Source organism: Sciurus carolinensis, chromosome 2, assembly GCF_902686445.1.
Source record: "Sciurus carolinensis chromosome 2, mSciCar1.2, whole genome shotgun sequence".
NCBI lineage: Eukaryota > Metazoa > Chordata > Mammalia > Rodentia > Sciuridae > Sciurus > Sciurus carolinensis.
In genome coordinates this window covers 142957379-142975476 of record NC_062214.1, presented here as the reverse complement: position 1 = coordinate 142975476, position 18098 = coordinate 142957379, and the positions used below count along the sequence as shown (strand labels likewise).

The 18098-nt window shown below is 32.8% G+C and overlaps 1 protein-coding gene across 2 annotated transcripts in view; it reads right to left on the bottom strand.

Moving 5' to 3' along the window:
- The window catches only part of Lrfn5 (leucine rich repeat and fibronectin type III domain containing 5), a 267764-nt gene that overhangs the window by 11071 nt on the left and 238595 nt on the right, over nt 1-18098 (bottom strand). For both annotated transcript variants that reach the window (XM_047540646.1, XM_047540648.1), the window contains exons 3-4: nt 4083-5487; nt 783-1495 (exon numbers count right to left, since the gene is read on the bottom strand). In XM_047540646.1, the coding sequence (XP_047396602.1) occupies nt 783-1495; nt 4083-5467 (2098 nt within the window). In that variant the 5' untranslated portion in view covers nt 5468-5487. The remainder of the gene's footprint in view (nt 1-782; nt 1496-4082; nt 5488-18098) is intronic.

Genomic DNA, 18098 nt, shown 5'->3' with positions numbered 1-18098 from the left:
AACCATTGACACCTGAACCAATAGTGTTATTTAGAAGGGTACTTACCCCTGAATTGTATGAGTATCATAAATGAACATTTTATTTTAAATAATACAACATACTTATTCTCTACAGCACAATTTTCATTGTGAAAAAATTATAAAATCTACCTATTGAAAAAATCCAGTTATCCATAGAAGGCTCTTTCTAGAATTGGAGGAAATATAATGTTTTATGCAAGACATTTGTTTCCTCGTGACAATTATCTTTTTATAATTTGCTACTGCAGAACCTGGAACCATTCCTAGAAAAGGGAAAGGCACTCCTGCTATCTCATGCTTTTCCCCCCTTAAATGATTTTATCTATGTAACTTTCATATGGGTGCATGAGTATTTAAGTTTGTACACACACACATACACACACACACACACACACACACGAACACACAGACACACATAATAACTGTACCTTAGATAGTTTATATGCAATCTGAACCCTACTAGCCTATCAGATGACTGAAATTCTGCATTTCAATTTCCAAAGTGAATTTTAATTAAAAAGAAATAATAGATTACACAAATCTTTCTGATAACCTCTCAGAGTTTGAAAGAGTGACTTTTCCACTAGGACCATCAGAACCATCAGACTAAATTAATATCCCATTCACAGACAGGCTTCTTTTAGAGAACAGTTCACGTGTGCTCGGTGAGTTAGCAAAGCAATAGTATTCCTTTACTTCTCCACTCAGCGAATACCTGTGCCGCGCTCTGGATCTCTCAGCAGGCAAAGTGAGAAACTTACTTGGCTTGGTATGTGCTCTTTTAGATGTGGGCCCCTCTGTGATAGAATCAGGAGGTCGGCTAGTCAACTGCAAGGCAGTTGAGTTGTTCCTGTTAGTGTTTTGGGACTCTACATTTGTGACAGCTTCATTCTGTGGTTCGGTACTGGGCTTCGTGCCAGTCTTTCTTTTCTGCTTTTGGGACACAGACGTGCTTGAAGTCCAGGTAGGAGGCAAAGCAGAGGTAGTGGTAGAAGAGTCCTGACTCGTACAAGTTTCTGAAGATTGAATCACACTGTCATTGGCAACTTTACAACACTGGGCATTCTCTTCATGTCCCACAGCTTGCTTAGACACGGACTGGGGCAGTGTTACACTACAGCCTTGTATTTGAGCCCCATTCGTTTGAGAATAAACATTGCTAACCTTGGTGACCTTGTGTTGCCCATTATTGTTACAAACCTTATACCGGATCATTAGAATGATGATGAAAACCAGCACGGACGCTACAATTATTCCACCAATAATTATAATCATGGTGCCTCCCAAAAACTGGGACTGCATGAAATGGCAACGGACATAATCCTGTTCCGTAGTAAACTGGATGCAGCCCACGACTCTTGTGGCAGTGAGGGAAGTGATGCCATCGTCATATATGGCCAAGACACACAAGTCATACATAGTTCCAGCAGCCAGATTATTGACCAGAAAAGTTTTGCTCGTAGGAGGTATCATTCTGAGGGACAATGGAATTCGTGTTAATATTTAAAACAAAATAAAACATGCACACACAGTCATTAGAAATTTAGTTCTGTCCCATCTCAGCACTCATTAATGTAAGCACATTTATAACAGATATGAAGTACACGAATATGATCTAATCTTATATTTATGAGTTAAAAGGGCTAAAAGTCATTGTCGGAGTCCACGTTCTATTAACGGTGCCTGCACCCTGCCTTGACAAGCTTACTAATTACACTGCTTGGCAAAGCAGAACTCCTAATAAAAGCCATTGCTGAAAAATCATTTATGACAAATTGTTTTTGAAAGGTGTGACTGTGACATTATCTGACTGCTAAACAAATCCATTTAGCACTTACAACACCTCTGTGACTAAAAGCCAATTTGAAGAAAGGGAAAACACTGACAATCACATTAGAAAGCAGAATGGAAATGCATTTCAGAGCATTTATTTTCCAAATCAGTAATAAGCTGCTATGGAATGGTACTCCCCAAATCTATCTTTAATAACTAAGATAATCACAAAGATTAAAGCATTTTATTCACAGACCTCATCCTTTTCCTATACCTGGGTCTGCTACATGCTTCAGTCTATAAATGAGGAGAATATAAATGTACAAGTAACACTCTGGAAACAAGAACAGGACCAGCTTTTGAGCAGAGCATAAAACCCTCACGCATTGTATACCAAAGAAAATTTCCATCAAGGTCAATTTTCTAAAATTTGACAGAAATTTATAAACATCTCTGAATCTACCACACTTTAAAAGTATTTTTGTGAATGCTTATTTTCTTTCCACTTTTTTTCTCAAAAACATATGAACTTCATTCAAAATAATTTAGAAAAAAACTGGTTTGTAACCATATCTCTCCCATTAGTGAGCTTGTGAAATTTTAGAACTTGGCAATACTCATGTGTGTCAGGACCTAAACACGGAGTTCTAAATGTACCAAGACACTTTGGGGCCACTGTGCTTATGACAGATTACTTCCATATAGTGAGCATATAAGAAATGCTGGACGTTACTAAGCCCTTTATGCACACTTTCTCATAAGGTCATTGTAAAGACCTTATGAGAAAGGAATTTTCACTGTTTTACAGATGACAATCATTAGGCGGGAACTTAAACAATTTCTTCAAGGTCACAGAGAATTTGCACATCATGGCAGGATTAAAACCCTGGAATTTAGAAAGTAAAACCTGTCCTATTTCACAGAGCTAATGCTTAAAATATGTAAAATGTCCAGCAACCACAGGAAGTTGAGGAGTAGAGTCTGTGCCTGTTATTGATAACTGATTAAGTTGCCCAGAGGTAGGTGAAGCAATCAAATTAGGTTAAACTCACACACATGTATCATAGTCTACCTCTACCTGTACTCAGTGATGAAGGGGCTATTAAAAACCACTTAGTCTAATCCCTGCCTTCTAAAGATGAGGAAATTAAAACTCAGTCAAGTAGAACCTTGCCAGGATTGATCACATGGAGAGCTAGGATACTTTTATTTATTTATTTTTTGCTAGTCCATGCTTATTTTTAAAACTTATTTTCATTCCCATCCATGAATGAAAATCAAACTACCATCAAGAGCTTAATCTGTGTGTACAAGGAAGAAACTGATCTGATATCTGAAAAAGTTTAAAAACAAAACAATAATTCTTTCAAAACCATGATTTTGGATCCTTTCCTAAGAGCAGTAACAGCCTATCACCAGTGAAATTATATGAAGGATTAAGTATTTCCAAGTGAAAATTGGACAAGATGTGACTATAAATCAATGAGGCTGAACTTTAGAAAAACATACCAGAAATTCATTAGCAGATGCAAATTCTCCATCACTGTCCTAACCCAGATATTGCATACTTAACACCAGTGATACCTTCACTGCTCAAAATATTTATAAACTTTCTCTTTGGAACTGTCTTAAGAACCAGTGCACATGAGACAACACACACGCACGTAACTCAATCACTCAAAGAATCAGTCTCATTATTTTATAGTTACATCCTCTTTTTGACCAAAAATGGCAATACCCATCTTGATCACCCACCTTATTCACAAGACTTGACTCCAAATGGCTTTTGCTTGTTTCCAAAATTCAAATTCACCCTCAAAAGACGAAGATTTGCCACCACTGGGGATATTCAAAATAGTATGACGAAGGTTCTAAAGATAATTCCAAAAGTGCTTTGAGCAATGGCAGCATCATTGGGATAATGGTATAGCCTCCCAACGTGACTTCCTTGAAGGAAAGAACACTCATGTGGATGTGTAAGTTCTGGTATGTTTTTGAATTTTTAACTTAAATCAATCTTTTTCTCTGATAGTCACATCTCTTAGATGAGGTGAAAAAAATCAAGTATAATATTAAATATAAATTTGAACTCTTTAAAAATAACACCATTCAAAATATTTCCCCATATATATCCACCACATTTTCAAGTCTTACGTTATGCACTTTAAAATCAAGAACTATAATTACAACTCGGAATGACATTGCCAGTTTAAAAGCATCAGGAGTATATTAATAAGCCTTACACAAAGATGCATGATTGCTATTTAAATTAGCTTAATTTTTCTTACCTGTAAACAAGGGTGTCATCGTAAGTACCATTGTACTGGATTTGAAACATACGTATTCCAGGAATATTTCTTTGAAAATTAAATTTAAGAAGTGCTGTAGACGAAGTTGCTTCTGCCACCACAATTTTATCCTGACTCATTTTAGTATCGCCATTACTACTGCTTGCATTAGAACCTGACTTAGTAGAAGTTGAGATATCTGAAGAACCAGGATCCGGCTCATGGATATGGTTTGTACTGTTTAATAGGTGAGGGAGCTTAATTATATGAAGATCCACTGTTTGTGTTGCTTCCCCGGCAGGATTGGAAGCAATACAGGTAAAAGCACCTGTGTCTTTTACAGTTGTTATAAGAATATCAAGTGTTCCATTATCATATACCAGTGATCTTGTTGCATTTGAAATAAGCTTCCCTTCAGGAGAAATCCAGTGAATTGCGGGTTCGGGGTCTCCCCTGGCTTTGCACCTCAGTGTTGCCCTTTGCCCCTCTAAGACCCTCATCTCATGTGTATGACGAGTAATGAGAGGAGGCTCACACAAAAACTCTTCCTCAGGAATTGACCAAAAATAGCGACCAGTTAAAAGTGCAGGAGAAGCACAGGTCTCCAGATCATCTTCTCTAGACAAACGCCTTAACCACAGCAATTCACAATTGCAATGCAAGGGGTTTCCACCAAAACTCAGTGCAAATGTAGATGGACTTATGATTCCTGAGGTTGCTAGGACCTGAGCTCGCTGAAAGAGAGGGTCAGGTGGTAGCTTCTGCAATTTATTTGATGTTACATCTAGCCGAGTCATCTTGTGCAAGTGGGAGAAAGTTCCCTTAGGAATGTTATCAATCATATTGTGATCCAAGCTAAGAGTGTGCAAACTAACCATCTTCTCAACAGCATCCCAAGGAATAGTTTCTAGATTATTGTAGGACAGATCCAGCTCCTCAAGGGCAAAAACATCATCAAATGCTGTAGAAGAAATTAAAGTCAGTTGATTGTTGTTCAATATTAAATGATGGAGATTGGAAAGCCCACTGAACATGTCATTTGTGATTTTAGTCAATCTGTTGCTATTCAAATGCAGAGCCCTCAAATTCCGTAGGTCAGCAAAAGCATGAGGTGTAATAAAACTGATTGTATTCCTGGATAGAGTCAGGTCCACCAAGCTGGTCATATTGGCAAAATCTTTTCTTTTGATATTTGTAACAAAATTGTCTGCCAACCGCAGTTCCACAGTTCTTCTGTCAATGTTTGGTGGAACAAATAGAAGCCCTTTCTTGGCACAAAGGGTTGCAAGATTAGGAGACAAAATCTGACAGACACAACGCTTTGGACAGATCTGAGCTCTCACTGCTATGCCAATGAAAAACAGATAAAAAAGAAATTTTTCCATTGTAGATCAGATTTAAGAACCTGGAAGAGAAGATAAAAATACAGTGTTAGCATCTCATCATTTTACTAATGTTTTTATTCCTACTAGAATAATATTTTATGCAAATTGGAATAAAAAAATTATTTCATGTGTTTGTGTAACAAGTGTGTACTAGAGGCTGTAATGGGCACTAAGGATGAATTATATAGTAACATTCACAGTTTCATAAGATATAAAGTCAAATAGGAAAAATTTAAGAATCAAGATTACTGTAATTCTGTAAATTAAGTGCCATTTTGAAATATGTCCAGGATAACCCTTGGGTGCACAAAACAAACACATCCAGCCCAGATTAGAGGGCTGAGGATTCAGGGAAACAAAATTCCTCTAAGTCCTGAAGAATCTCTTTTTATATAAGTAAGTTCCAAAGATTAGAGGTATATTAAGAAATTTGCAAGTAAGTTGATTTACTAGCCTAAATAGAAACAATAAAAGATAATATTTGCCATTGAATTAAACTTGCAGCATCATTTTGAAATATGCTCAGGAGGTTAATCATTACATTTATTCCAACTACCATTGCATTGTTGAACCTTCACATTCTTTCTGAAAATACAAGATTTTATTCTCAAAATAATAAGATTGAGAAAAATCAACATGTTCTCTAAGTATTAGAACATTTTATTAATTTTAAGTATGGATTTTGAGATAATTTATGGAAAGCATTTAAGCTCAACAATGAGACTAAATTGATAATCATATTCTGTTTTCTACTTTGAAAACATTAACAAATTTTTATTTTACTAATTTATTTTAAAAATAATGCTTAGACAATTTCCATTTCTACTTTGATCTTAATTATGTAATATTTAAATTAATACCCCTAAATAAAATAGCAACAGAAATATAATTAAAAATCATCATATACTGTGTGAGTTTTAAAACCAAGAGTGAAAATAGCTATAGAAAATCACCTAAGGTTTTAATTGAATATAAGTAAGAAACATAGAATTAGTCTAGAAATATTGTACCTGTCTTCTAAATGAAGCACATTCTTATAATTTCAATTTATTTTATGCATTAAGTATCTTAATGATACATAAGAATTATTGTTTAATAAATAGTCTTCTGTTCATGAAAGAACAATATTGAAATAGCCTTTCCAAAACGAGCAGCAAATAAATGTGTAAAATGTATTAAACAACAGTTTTTAGACATTGGAAATGATTAAGCACAGAATTGTGATGCATGAGAGAGTGAATTAAAAAAGAACTTTCTACTTTCTCCAGAAGATATCTTCCAGGCTATGGCTCAAGGTGAGAGAAAGCAAAATGAGCAGTCCTGTTAACCTGAAGAGGCGGAGATTGGAGTGCAGAGCCTCCATGGCCTGCATTTGTGAGGCAGAACACTAAGAAGGTGAGAGTTATCAAATAAAGAGCTCCAATGTTAAGCATTCCTTTTTTTTTTTAAATTTATTTTTATTGTAAACAAATGGGATACATCTTGTTTCTCTGTTTGTACATGAAGTAGAGGCATACTATTTGTGTAATCACACATTTACATAGGGTAATAGTGTTTGATTCATTGTTATTTTTCCCTCCCCTTCCCCCCTCCCACCCCTCTTTACCCTCTATACAGTCCCTCCTTCCTCCATTCTTATCTGCCTCCCACCCCTGACTATGTGTCATCAACCGCTTATCAGCAAGATCATTCATCCTTTGGTTTTTTGAGATCTCACTTAGCATGATATTCTCCAATTTCATCCATTTGCCTACAAATGCCATAATTTTATTATTCTTTATGGTCGAGTAATATTCCACCTGTATTTGAAATATATGCTCTTATGCTGAAAAAATCTATAAAAACTGAAGAACTTTGTTCCAAAATCAGTTTCTGCTAATAAAGAACACTAAACTTTTAAGCCACTTGCTGCATTATAAAATAAAGTAATTAAAATTGTAAAAAACAAACAAACAAACAAACAAACAAAAACTCCAGTGGTCTAGGTAGGTGGATCTAGGGCAATAGATGTGGACCATTGTAAATAGGGATCTTAAAAAGAAGCTGACAAAAAAATGAACAAAAATCCAGTGACGTGCAGGACTATAATAATAATTCAATATGAACATTACTGGAGTGTCAGCAAGGCAATGGGTCAGAAGTACACTTGAAAATTATAGGAAAACAATCTTCCATCCTCTTACCTCCCCACAGAAAAGGAAATAAGATGGCATAAATTAGGGTGGAGAGAAAACTTCCTATAGATATATACACTTTTCAGAATAGTGTGCAGGGTAGCATAGTAAAATAAATTCAACAAGAGCTCCTGACACAGGGTAAAAATGTATTAACACCTAGTTTATTCACACTGGTCTTCATTCAATGTTGAGTATATTAGCTTGAAATATAGACACAGAAAGAGCATAGGTAAAATTTCTCTGTGGTCCACATTCTAGATTAAAAAAAAAAATGGGAGAGGGAAAGAAACTGAAAGAAATCCTGCAGGCAGGGCTGGGATTATAGCTCAGTGGCCAAGTGCTTATCTAGAAAGCATAAGGCCCTGTATTCAGTCTTCTAAACCACAATAAAATAAAATTAGGAAACAAATTTAGCTTTCAGGCAACTTTACATTTTGCTAGAAAAACAGAAGAGATTTAAGGGGACAGGGGAAATGAAAAGAAAAAAAAAAAAAGGCCACTCATGGATTTTAGCTATAGAAGACTTAGGGAGGAGGATATAAGCTCAAGCCCTTTTCTCTTATATCCATATTTATAACACAGAATGGCTGGAGCGGCATTCAACATCTGAGAAAACTTCCTAGAAGAAATCTCTGCCTTCATACAATGTGAAGTACCTGCAGCCATAAACAAAGCTACAGGTGAGATTTGAGATCAAGAATCTCTCCCAAGTAAATGTAGAAGACAGCAGCAGAGTTTCAGAGCAGGGTGGCATTTGCGTAAGTTTGGAAATCAGGTTATTTATCTGAAAAATAGAGAGAACTTCAAAGCTAATGTAGGACTCAGATACCCGGTCTTACTAATTAGAAAATTGCCAGACTCCCTCAAAAAACTTGAAAACTGTGGTGAACTGAATCACAAGGATGTTGCTACAAATCACAGAGATTAACTGCAGAGCTTATAGATTCAGTCCTCACTCTCAGACTGAAAGAAGACAGATATCATCCTATCTGAAAATAATATGTTACTTTATTCTCTGTCTCATAAAATATCCTGCATGAAATTAGAATTCCCATAAAACCTGTAAAAGCAAGAAAAGTGGCCAACTTTCCATGCAGAAATGATTAACAGAAACAGACCCAAAGATACCCTAAATGTTAAAATTAAAAAGTTGGTTTTAAAAATATTGCTACATTTCATCTCAATCTGTAAGATTGAGAAATAAAGAAAACAAAAATTACCTATGAAGAGAATAAAAAGTACATGTCAATACAGACCCCAAAGATATTTAAAAATTAATAAAGGGAATTTATTAGAAATTTATGCCATTGTACTTGTGAACTTCAGTAACAAGAACCAATTTATAGTAAAAAACACAAAATAACAAACTAGTGACACAATAAAACAGAAAAATACACAGCAAATATAAACAATATCATATTTATCAAAGAACATGAATTTGAAATCTTCACAAAAATATAAATCCAGATCCAGTTAATCTATTGATGTGTCTATTATAATCTAATGTATAATATAATAGGATATTTAAATATATAATATAATTTAAATATACAATATATGCAATATATAATTAGTTATATAAAACATACATAAATATATAATTTAAATATGTAACATTTTATATAGATATAGTTAAGGGAGAAATAGATCTATTATACTGTATAATGCAATATGATATATTACAAATAGTTAATCAGAAATCAGTCATATTTTGGAAACATGTATCTTCTTAGTTTTGTCATATATTTTCAAATATGTGACTCCATTCCAACTTAAATTATTCCTCATGTCTTATAACCTAATTCTTTATCGACAGGCAACATATGAACATCACTGAAAATAGAGTCATTTAGAAAGTAACCATATGATTAGAATAAAACATAGAGGACTCTCTGACCTCTATTTTTAATTTCTGTCTGACTTTTCTAAGTAATGATAAAAAATGAACTGTGATTAGTTTCTCAAGTTATTAGCACAAGGTGAAAATTTCAGTTTGTAAAAGAAATAAGGTAAGGGATCTTCTAATGAGGCAGAGTTCTCATTACCAGTTCACAATTAATCCTTTACATATTTATTACATTAATATATGGCCACCTGAAGAAATGAATATAAATGGAATGAGGATGCATTCTAAATTCTTTATTGGAATAAATTATTTACTATTCATAAAAATAATTGAACACCTTATTATTTTATCTAGTTTAATAAAACTATTTCAAACACAATCTATTCCTTTATTGAAATAGCTAAATGCAAACATCACAGGCAGATTTTTATTAAATATTTGAATGATGCTGTTTCTCTTCAAGTAGTGACATAGTTGCAGTTCTATAGATACTACTTACACATCTCTATATTATAGGTTCTTTCAAGAAAATTCCTTTCAGACACAGAGTGACACATTTATAAGTACAGAGTCTATCACAGGCAAATTGGAAATGATTTTTCCAATACTGCATACATCTTTCAGCTTATGGTTATTACATAATACATACTCAAGAGAAATCAGTATTTATTTGGCAACTAGAATGGGACAAAAGCAAATTTAGATTTTACAACCAACTGAGAGAATAGTCTATTTGCTGCAGAAACCAATATGGTAGCAATTTATATGTTGAATTAAAGGAAAACTATTGGTCAGCCAGAGCTGCCTTGCCATCATTCAAGAGAACGTTATCAATTCAATGAATGTCCCTTAGTCCAGGTTAATATCTGGATACAAATATTAACGTATGCTGATGCTGATTAATTGTTTTATGATGTCAATACGGTTATAATTTTGTAAAGGGATACTTAATATAGTCTAGATAGGAAACACATTCAACAGTTTTATTTCAAATACTTTTGGTTTTCTAATTTTTTTGTAAAGGACCTAGGAATATAAACATTTTGAATTATATTCTCCATGAAACCACAGACTAAGGACATTGCGATTGAACCTACTAAAGGCAGGCCTAAAAGTATGACATGTATAACCTACAAAAATTATTTTTTGGTCTTTAATTATAAGACACTAATAAAATTATTTAGCACATTGAACATAATAAATAATTAAAATTTACATCTATTTGCTCATTCTTTTCATTAATTTCTTCAGGAAAAATTAGAATCTACAACACATTCAAAGTGCTTTGCTGGACTCTACCAAGTCTAGATAGCTAAATTTTTTATAGAAGTATACACAATATAATAGAAGACAAAACATGAAGTTCTGACTTACTGTACATTTTCATATTCAAATTTACAGTGTTCAAAGGGATCTGCAAATTCTTACTATATAATCTAACAATTTTTGTTCTTCTCATCGGTGTAAAAAAATGCATGTGTTTTAATATGACATATGTTCACATAAGCACATACACACACTCAGCTGTAACTCCCCATTTCTCCTCCATCCTTTGCTTCTAGGCAACCAATTACCTATGTAATGTCACTGAAGATTTGCTTACTTTAGACATTTTATATAAAAAGATCACACAATTTTTTTCCTTAGTATAATTGAAAAAGAAATTTGGCTAACATAACGTTTTCAAGATTCATTCATGTTGTAATATGTATCAGTATTTCATTCCATTTGTTATTGCTTCATCTTAATTACATAGAATCATTGGTTTCACAGTGGCATATTCATACATGCATATAATATAAATTGATCAATTCCACTCCCCAATACCTCCCCTTACTCTATCCTCTTTCCTTAAACTGATTTCCTTCCTCAACACCAATGGTCTCCCTTTTACATTCATGACAACCATTCCACACCCCACCCCCAGTTTCCACACTGGAAGGAAATCAAATACTTATCTTTCTGAAACTGGCTTATTTTAATCAACATGATGACTTCAAGTTTCATTCTCTTTCCCAAACTGGCATAAGTTTATTCTTTATTGTTGAATAAGAAGCCAATATGCATAGGTACAATTTCTTTATCCACTCGTTTTTTGAGAGATTACTAAGCTCATTTCATATCTTGCCTATTGTGAATTGTGCTGTGACAAACATGGGTATGCATGTGTCTCTAAAGTATTCCAAATTTATTGATTTAGAGAAATACTGAGCAGTGATATAACTGGATCATATGGAGTTTCATTTTAGTTTTTATAAGAACCTCAATGCTAATTTCTATCGTACCTGTACTAATTTGCTTTCGCGTAAGTAGCAAATGAAAGTTCCCTGTTGCCTGAATCATCACCAGCATTTATGATTAGTTGAATTCCTGATGATTGCCATTCTCATTGTGCGGGGATGAAAACTGAATATGGTTTTGATTTGCATTTCCCTGATAACTAAAGTTGAGAACATTTTTTTCATATACTAATTTGTTGAAAACGTTGTCTTTTTTTATGTCTTTGACACCTTTGTCAAGAATCAGATATAGCTATGTGGTTTTGTCTATATGTCTTCTACTCCACAAGCATATGTGTCTATTTTTATATCACTAGCATGATGCTTTCTGTTAATGTGGCTGTGAAATATAATAAAAATGGGTTATTATGATGTCTCCAGCATTGCTCTTTTTGTTCAGGATTACTTTGACTATTCAGGGTCTTTTTTTTTTCATTATGAATTTAAGATTCTTTTTTCTAATTCTGTGAAGAATACAATTGGTATTTTGATGAGGATTGCATTAAATCCATAGGACACTTTTGGTAATATGACCATTTTAACAATGTTAATTCTGCCAATCCATGAACATGAAAGGTCCTTCCAACTTCTCACGTCCTTTCAATTGCTTTTTTTCTGTAATTTTACTTGTAGAGGTCTGTAACCTCCATGATAGGTTTACTGCTAGTATTTTTGTTTTTCATAATATTGTGGATGGAATTGTTTTCTTAATTTCTTTCTTATTGGTTTCATTACTGGTGTACAGGAAAACTATTGATTTTTTTATGTTCATTTTGTATCTTGCTTCTTTGTTAAATTACTATTTTTAATCAGATCTAGAAGTCCCCTAGTGGAGTTTTCATGGTCTTTTAAATATATATAATCTGTACATAAAGATAATTTGACTTCTCACTCTCCTATCATATCATATCACTTTTATTTCTTTCTCTTCCCTATTTCTCTGTATAGAATTTCAAGTTCTATCTTGAATCAGACTGGTGAGAATAGAGATATTTTTCTTATTCTTGATTTTAGAGCAAATGCTTTCAGTTTTTGTACCTATATTCATCAAAGATATTGGTTTCTAATTTTCTTTCCATGATATGTTCTTGTTTGATTTTGGAATCAGGGTGATAAAAGGTTACTAGAATGTGGTAGGAAGTGTTCATTTCCTTTGTATTTCATGCAATAATTAAAGAAGCATTGGTTTTAGTTCTTTTGAATGGACTGGTAAAAGCCATAAATCCATAAAACCCAAAACCAATTCTGAATTTTTCTTTGTTTGGTAAAATTGTGTTAGTGTTTTAATTACTTGTTATTGATTTCTTTAGGGTTTTTTGTATCTCTTGGCTTGATTTTTGTACATGTATGTGTGAAGACATTTATCCATTCTTCTAAATTTTCAAATTATTGGAATATAAGTTTTCAAAATAGTCCATTATATTCTGGATTTATTCACTTGATTTATTCAATGACCCACTCATCATTCAGAAATGTGCTGTTTAATTTCTATGTATTTGCATAGTTTTTTTAACTGTTGATTTCAAATTTGTCATTCAAGCCAAATTTTGCCATTTTAACTATTTCATTACTTCAATAGTTTTGTATTTTATAAGTGTTGTTTTATTGCCTCCTATATAAATATTTTTTTTTGGAGAGAGTCCCATGAACAGCTGAAAACAGCATATTCATCTGTTGTTGGATGAAATAGTCTGTACAGGTGTTTGTTAAATTCATTTTCTTATATTACAGTTTAACTGTAGTAAATTTTATTTATTTATTTATTTATTTATTTATTTATTTTTTTGCCTAGATGTTATATCTATTAGGGATAGTGGCATATAAAACTCTTCCACTGTTATTCTATTGGGACCTATCTGTCACTTTACATCAAGTAGTGTTTATGAAATTAGGTGCACCACTATTTGGAGCAAATATATTGCAGTATCTTCTTCTGGACTGTTCCCTTTACCAATATTTAATGAATTTGTCTATTCTAACTAATTTTGTCTTAAAGTCTACTTTTTCAGCTATGGTAATAGCTCCTCCTGCTAGCTTTTGGATTCCATTTGCATGGAATATTATTTTTTCCATCCTTCCACTTTCAGTTTGTAAATGACTCTACTACTGAGGTGTATTTCATATAGACAACATATAGTTAAGTTTTGCTTTTTAATTCAGTCTTCTTTTAAATGTAATTTAATCTGTCTTTTAATTGGAGAATGAAAGCCAAATATATTCAGTGTTACTATGGAAACATATATTACTTCCTGTCATTTTGTCTTATTTCTAATATTTAATTAATTCCTAATTCTCATTGACTTATTTACTCTTCTGAAGATATTTTTTTTCTTCCCATGCTCTCTTGGTTATTTTATCTTCTTCTTCTATGATTATGATTTCTTTAAATATTTTCTGCCATGCTGATTTAGCTATCATGAATTCCTTTAGTTCATGTTAATCTTGAAATAGCCTTTCATATTCCCTTTGATTCTTAAGTATAACTTTGTTGAATATAGTAATCTAGGTTAATATTTTTTCAGAACTTGAAATACATCATTCCATACTCCTCTGAACTTTAGACTTTCTGCTGAGAAACATGCTATTATTCTGATATTTTGCCTTTAGAAGAGAGTTGGTGCTTCTCTCATAGATCTTTTAAATCCTTACTTTGTTCTGCATATTTTGGCATTTTAATGATTATAGGTGGTGGAATAGTTATCTTTTTGGCCATGTCTCTTTGGAGTTCTAAATGTCAGTACTCATATGTTCATCTCTTTCTCAGGATTAGGGAATCTTTTGACTATTATTTCACTGAAAGATTTTTCAATACCATTATTCTATATTTTCAGCTATTTCTCAAGAATATAGTCTTACATGTGATGTTTTAATGTTATTTCACTGCCCTGAATTATTCTTTTCATATTTCTTATTTTTCTTTGTTACTTTCTGAATATTCTAGTTCATCTGATTGATCTAATCTTTCTCCTGATTGATCTAATCTATTGGTGAGAGTATCCAGTGAATTTTTTATTCAGCTTTTTGTTTTTTGTTTTCAAGATTTCTGTTTGTTTTTTCTCCCCAGAATCTCTCTTTATTGAACTAAAGATATAGCTCAATGTTAGAGCACTTGCCTAGCATATGTGAGGGCTTAAGATCAATCCCCAGTACTACTAAAAAAAAAATGTAGACTCTTTCTTTATTGAAAAACTCTTTCATATGCTGAATCATCTTTCCTAGTTCTTCTTTTAATTTACTGATAATTTTAAAAAAATCAACTCTGAATTTTTTGTGCATCATTTCCCTCCCTTCATAACTATGTATTTAGTTTTGGGGGAGTTATAATTTTTAATGTTTTCTTATTACCTTGTTTTTCATGTTTCCTGTGTATCTGAGTAGATATTTATATATCTGAGAGCATATCTCTTCCACTGTTACATGAGGATATTTTAGTGGTATGCTTTCTGTTTAAAATGTACTCTGAGCTTGGGACATATCTGAGCAACAAAGTATTCACTTTACATGATAACATTGCTATGCTCATTCTCTGGAACTGCTTCAATAAGAACAACCACCCAGTAACAATGACACAGGCAAACCATATATTAACACACAATACAAAGTTATTTAAAATGTCCTCTACAACCCCACTAACAAAAGAAAAGGGGACAAATAATACAGAATAAGCTTCAAAATAAATCAATAAAGAGTGAAAAATTAGATTTTAGTATTCATCTCTAGGATCCATTTCATAAGCCTAGGAGTTCCAGTTAGCCCTGACATGCAAGGACTAAAAGATCCAAAGGGATAATGTGGGACACTCTGGAAGCCAAGAAATGTCAACTGCTGTTAGGTTCTGGCCTCACCTATTCCAGTTGTCTATATCTACCTTTTACACCTCTGAATATCACCATCTTCCTGGCTCCAGAATTGCTGGGTATCATAATTGCCTGCCCTCTCACACACCAGGCAATACATTACCACTGAGCTACATAGACAGTTCAGATAGAGATCATAAAAAAAGGTGTCAGGAGGGAAAGAATATTGGAGAGTGTATCTAGGCAGAGATCCATGGTCTTTTCACAACACAGAAAGGAGGCAATAAAGGAATAGCTGAATACAGAGAATTTTACTACAAGTTTACACCTGGATTAGAGAACTGTGGAAAACTGTATCAATAAGTTCTTCGTTTTTTTGTAAGTTTGGATAGTGCATGGCTTTGTTCTGAAGTGATTATAGTGAATAGGGTTCAGTGGCTTCTCTCAAACTAGTACTGATACTGGGAACAGTATAGGACACACTTTGAATGAAAGTATCAATGCCTGGATATTCTCCCGCCCAGGGGTCTTGACAGAAAGAAGCTCACAAAATAGTCCCCTGTATAAAGAAGAAGCAATAACCATCCCAATACATGTGTACACATATAAGCAATGTGAAAAGTAGAAGAAACAGACCACTCCAAGTAACCCATGACTCTTCAACAACTGACTCTATTGATACCATAGTGGAGATATCAGAGAAAGAATTTAGAAAACTCAGAGTTAAAATGTTTAATGAACTAAAAAATATAAGGAATAAACTTAGAAAATATAGGAAGTGCAAAATCATCTCAATAAGAAGATAGTCTAAAAAAGAATCAAACAGAAATTCTGGAAAAATCTCAATAACTCAAATTCAAAATTCAAAGGAAAATACCACCAATAGATTAGACAACTTCAAAAATAGGTTTTCAAGCACTGAAAATAAAGTATATAATCTTGAAAACCAAGTTGACAAATAAGAGATGTTAAAGGACCATGATGAGAGTATTCAAGAAACCTGAAATAATATCAAAAAAAGGACCAAATTTAAGAATCACTGGTGTAAATTTAGGATCCCAAATACAAACTAATCTTACCTATGAAATACTAGAAAATTTTGCAAATCCTTGGAACAACATGGAAATCCAAACACAAGAATCTAACAGAACTCCAAATAGGCAAAAAGATATCCTAAGACATATTATGTGAAAATGTCTAATATACAGAATGAGGATAGAATTTAAAAAGATCTAAGAGAAAATGGCAGATCACATTTAGCAATAAACCAATTCATATTTTAACTGATTTCCTCCCCAAAGCCTAAAAGTCAGAAGCGCTTGGTATAATATATACCAAGCCCTGAAAGCAAATGGATGCCAACTAAGATTATTATATTCAGAAAAATTATCTCTCAGAATTTGAGATGAAACAAAATCCTTTTGTGATAAGCAGAAACTAAAAGAATTCATAACATTAATTCATAACAAACATACTCAATAAAATTTTTCATGGGGAAGAAATAAAAAACAAAAATAAAAAGGCATAGGAATTAATTGTGCTACAAGAATAGTCAATTAAAGGAGAATCAAATCTGAATTAAGCATTAGAAATACATCAAAGTGGCAGGAAATAAAAATCATCTCTCTATAATACCATTGAATTAAATGTTCCAAACTCTTCATTCAAAACATGTAGAATGGCAGATTGAACTAAGAAACAAAACCTAACAATATATTATTTCCAAGAGACTCATCTTATAGACAAAGACATCCACAGACTAAAAACGAAAGGTTGGGAAAAGATATACCCTGCAATTGGTAGTCAAAAGCAAGCATTGATAGCAACTGTCGTATTACATAAAGTGGACTTTAAGCCAAAATTTATCAGAAGAAACAAAGTGAATCATGCAACAATAAACTATAATGATTGCAAATATTTATGCCCCAAACAATGGTGACTTACGTATAAAAAACAAAGACTTCTCAATATTAAGAATCAAGTAAACCACAATTCATCATATCTTTCTCACCATATATAGTTCCTCCAGATATAAATTAAGTAAAAATTTTTCAAAGCTAAAAAAATACTAATAACCAAATGAATGTAATGAACATATAAAGAATAGTTCATCCATCAACAACTAAATTCAAATTCTTTTTACCAGTCATGGAATATTCTGTAAAATAGATCATATTTTAGGGTACAAAACAAATCTTAGCAAATACAAAAAAAAAAAAAATCCAGATAATTCCTTGCATCCTATCATATAATAATGGAATTATTTGTTGACAAAATAAAAAAGTTGACAAAATAAAAAAGAGAAACCACTCTAACATCTGGAGATTAAATAATACTCTTTTGAATTGTAAATGGTTACCAAAAGAAATAAGGAAGGAAATCTTATTAAAAACTGAGAGTAGTGACACAAAATAACAAAATCTCTGGACCAGTATGAAGGTAGTTCTAAGACAAAATTTATACTACTGAATTCCTACATTAAAAAATAGATACCAAGGGGCTGGGGATATGGCTCAGTTGGTAGAGTGCTTG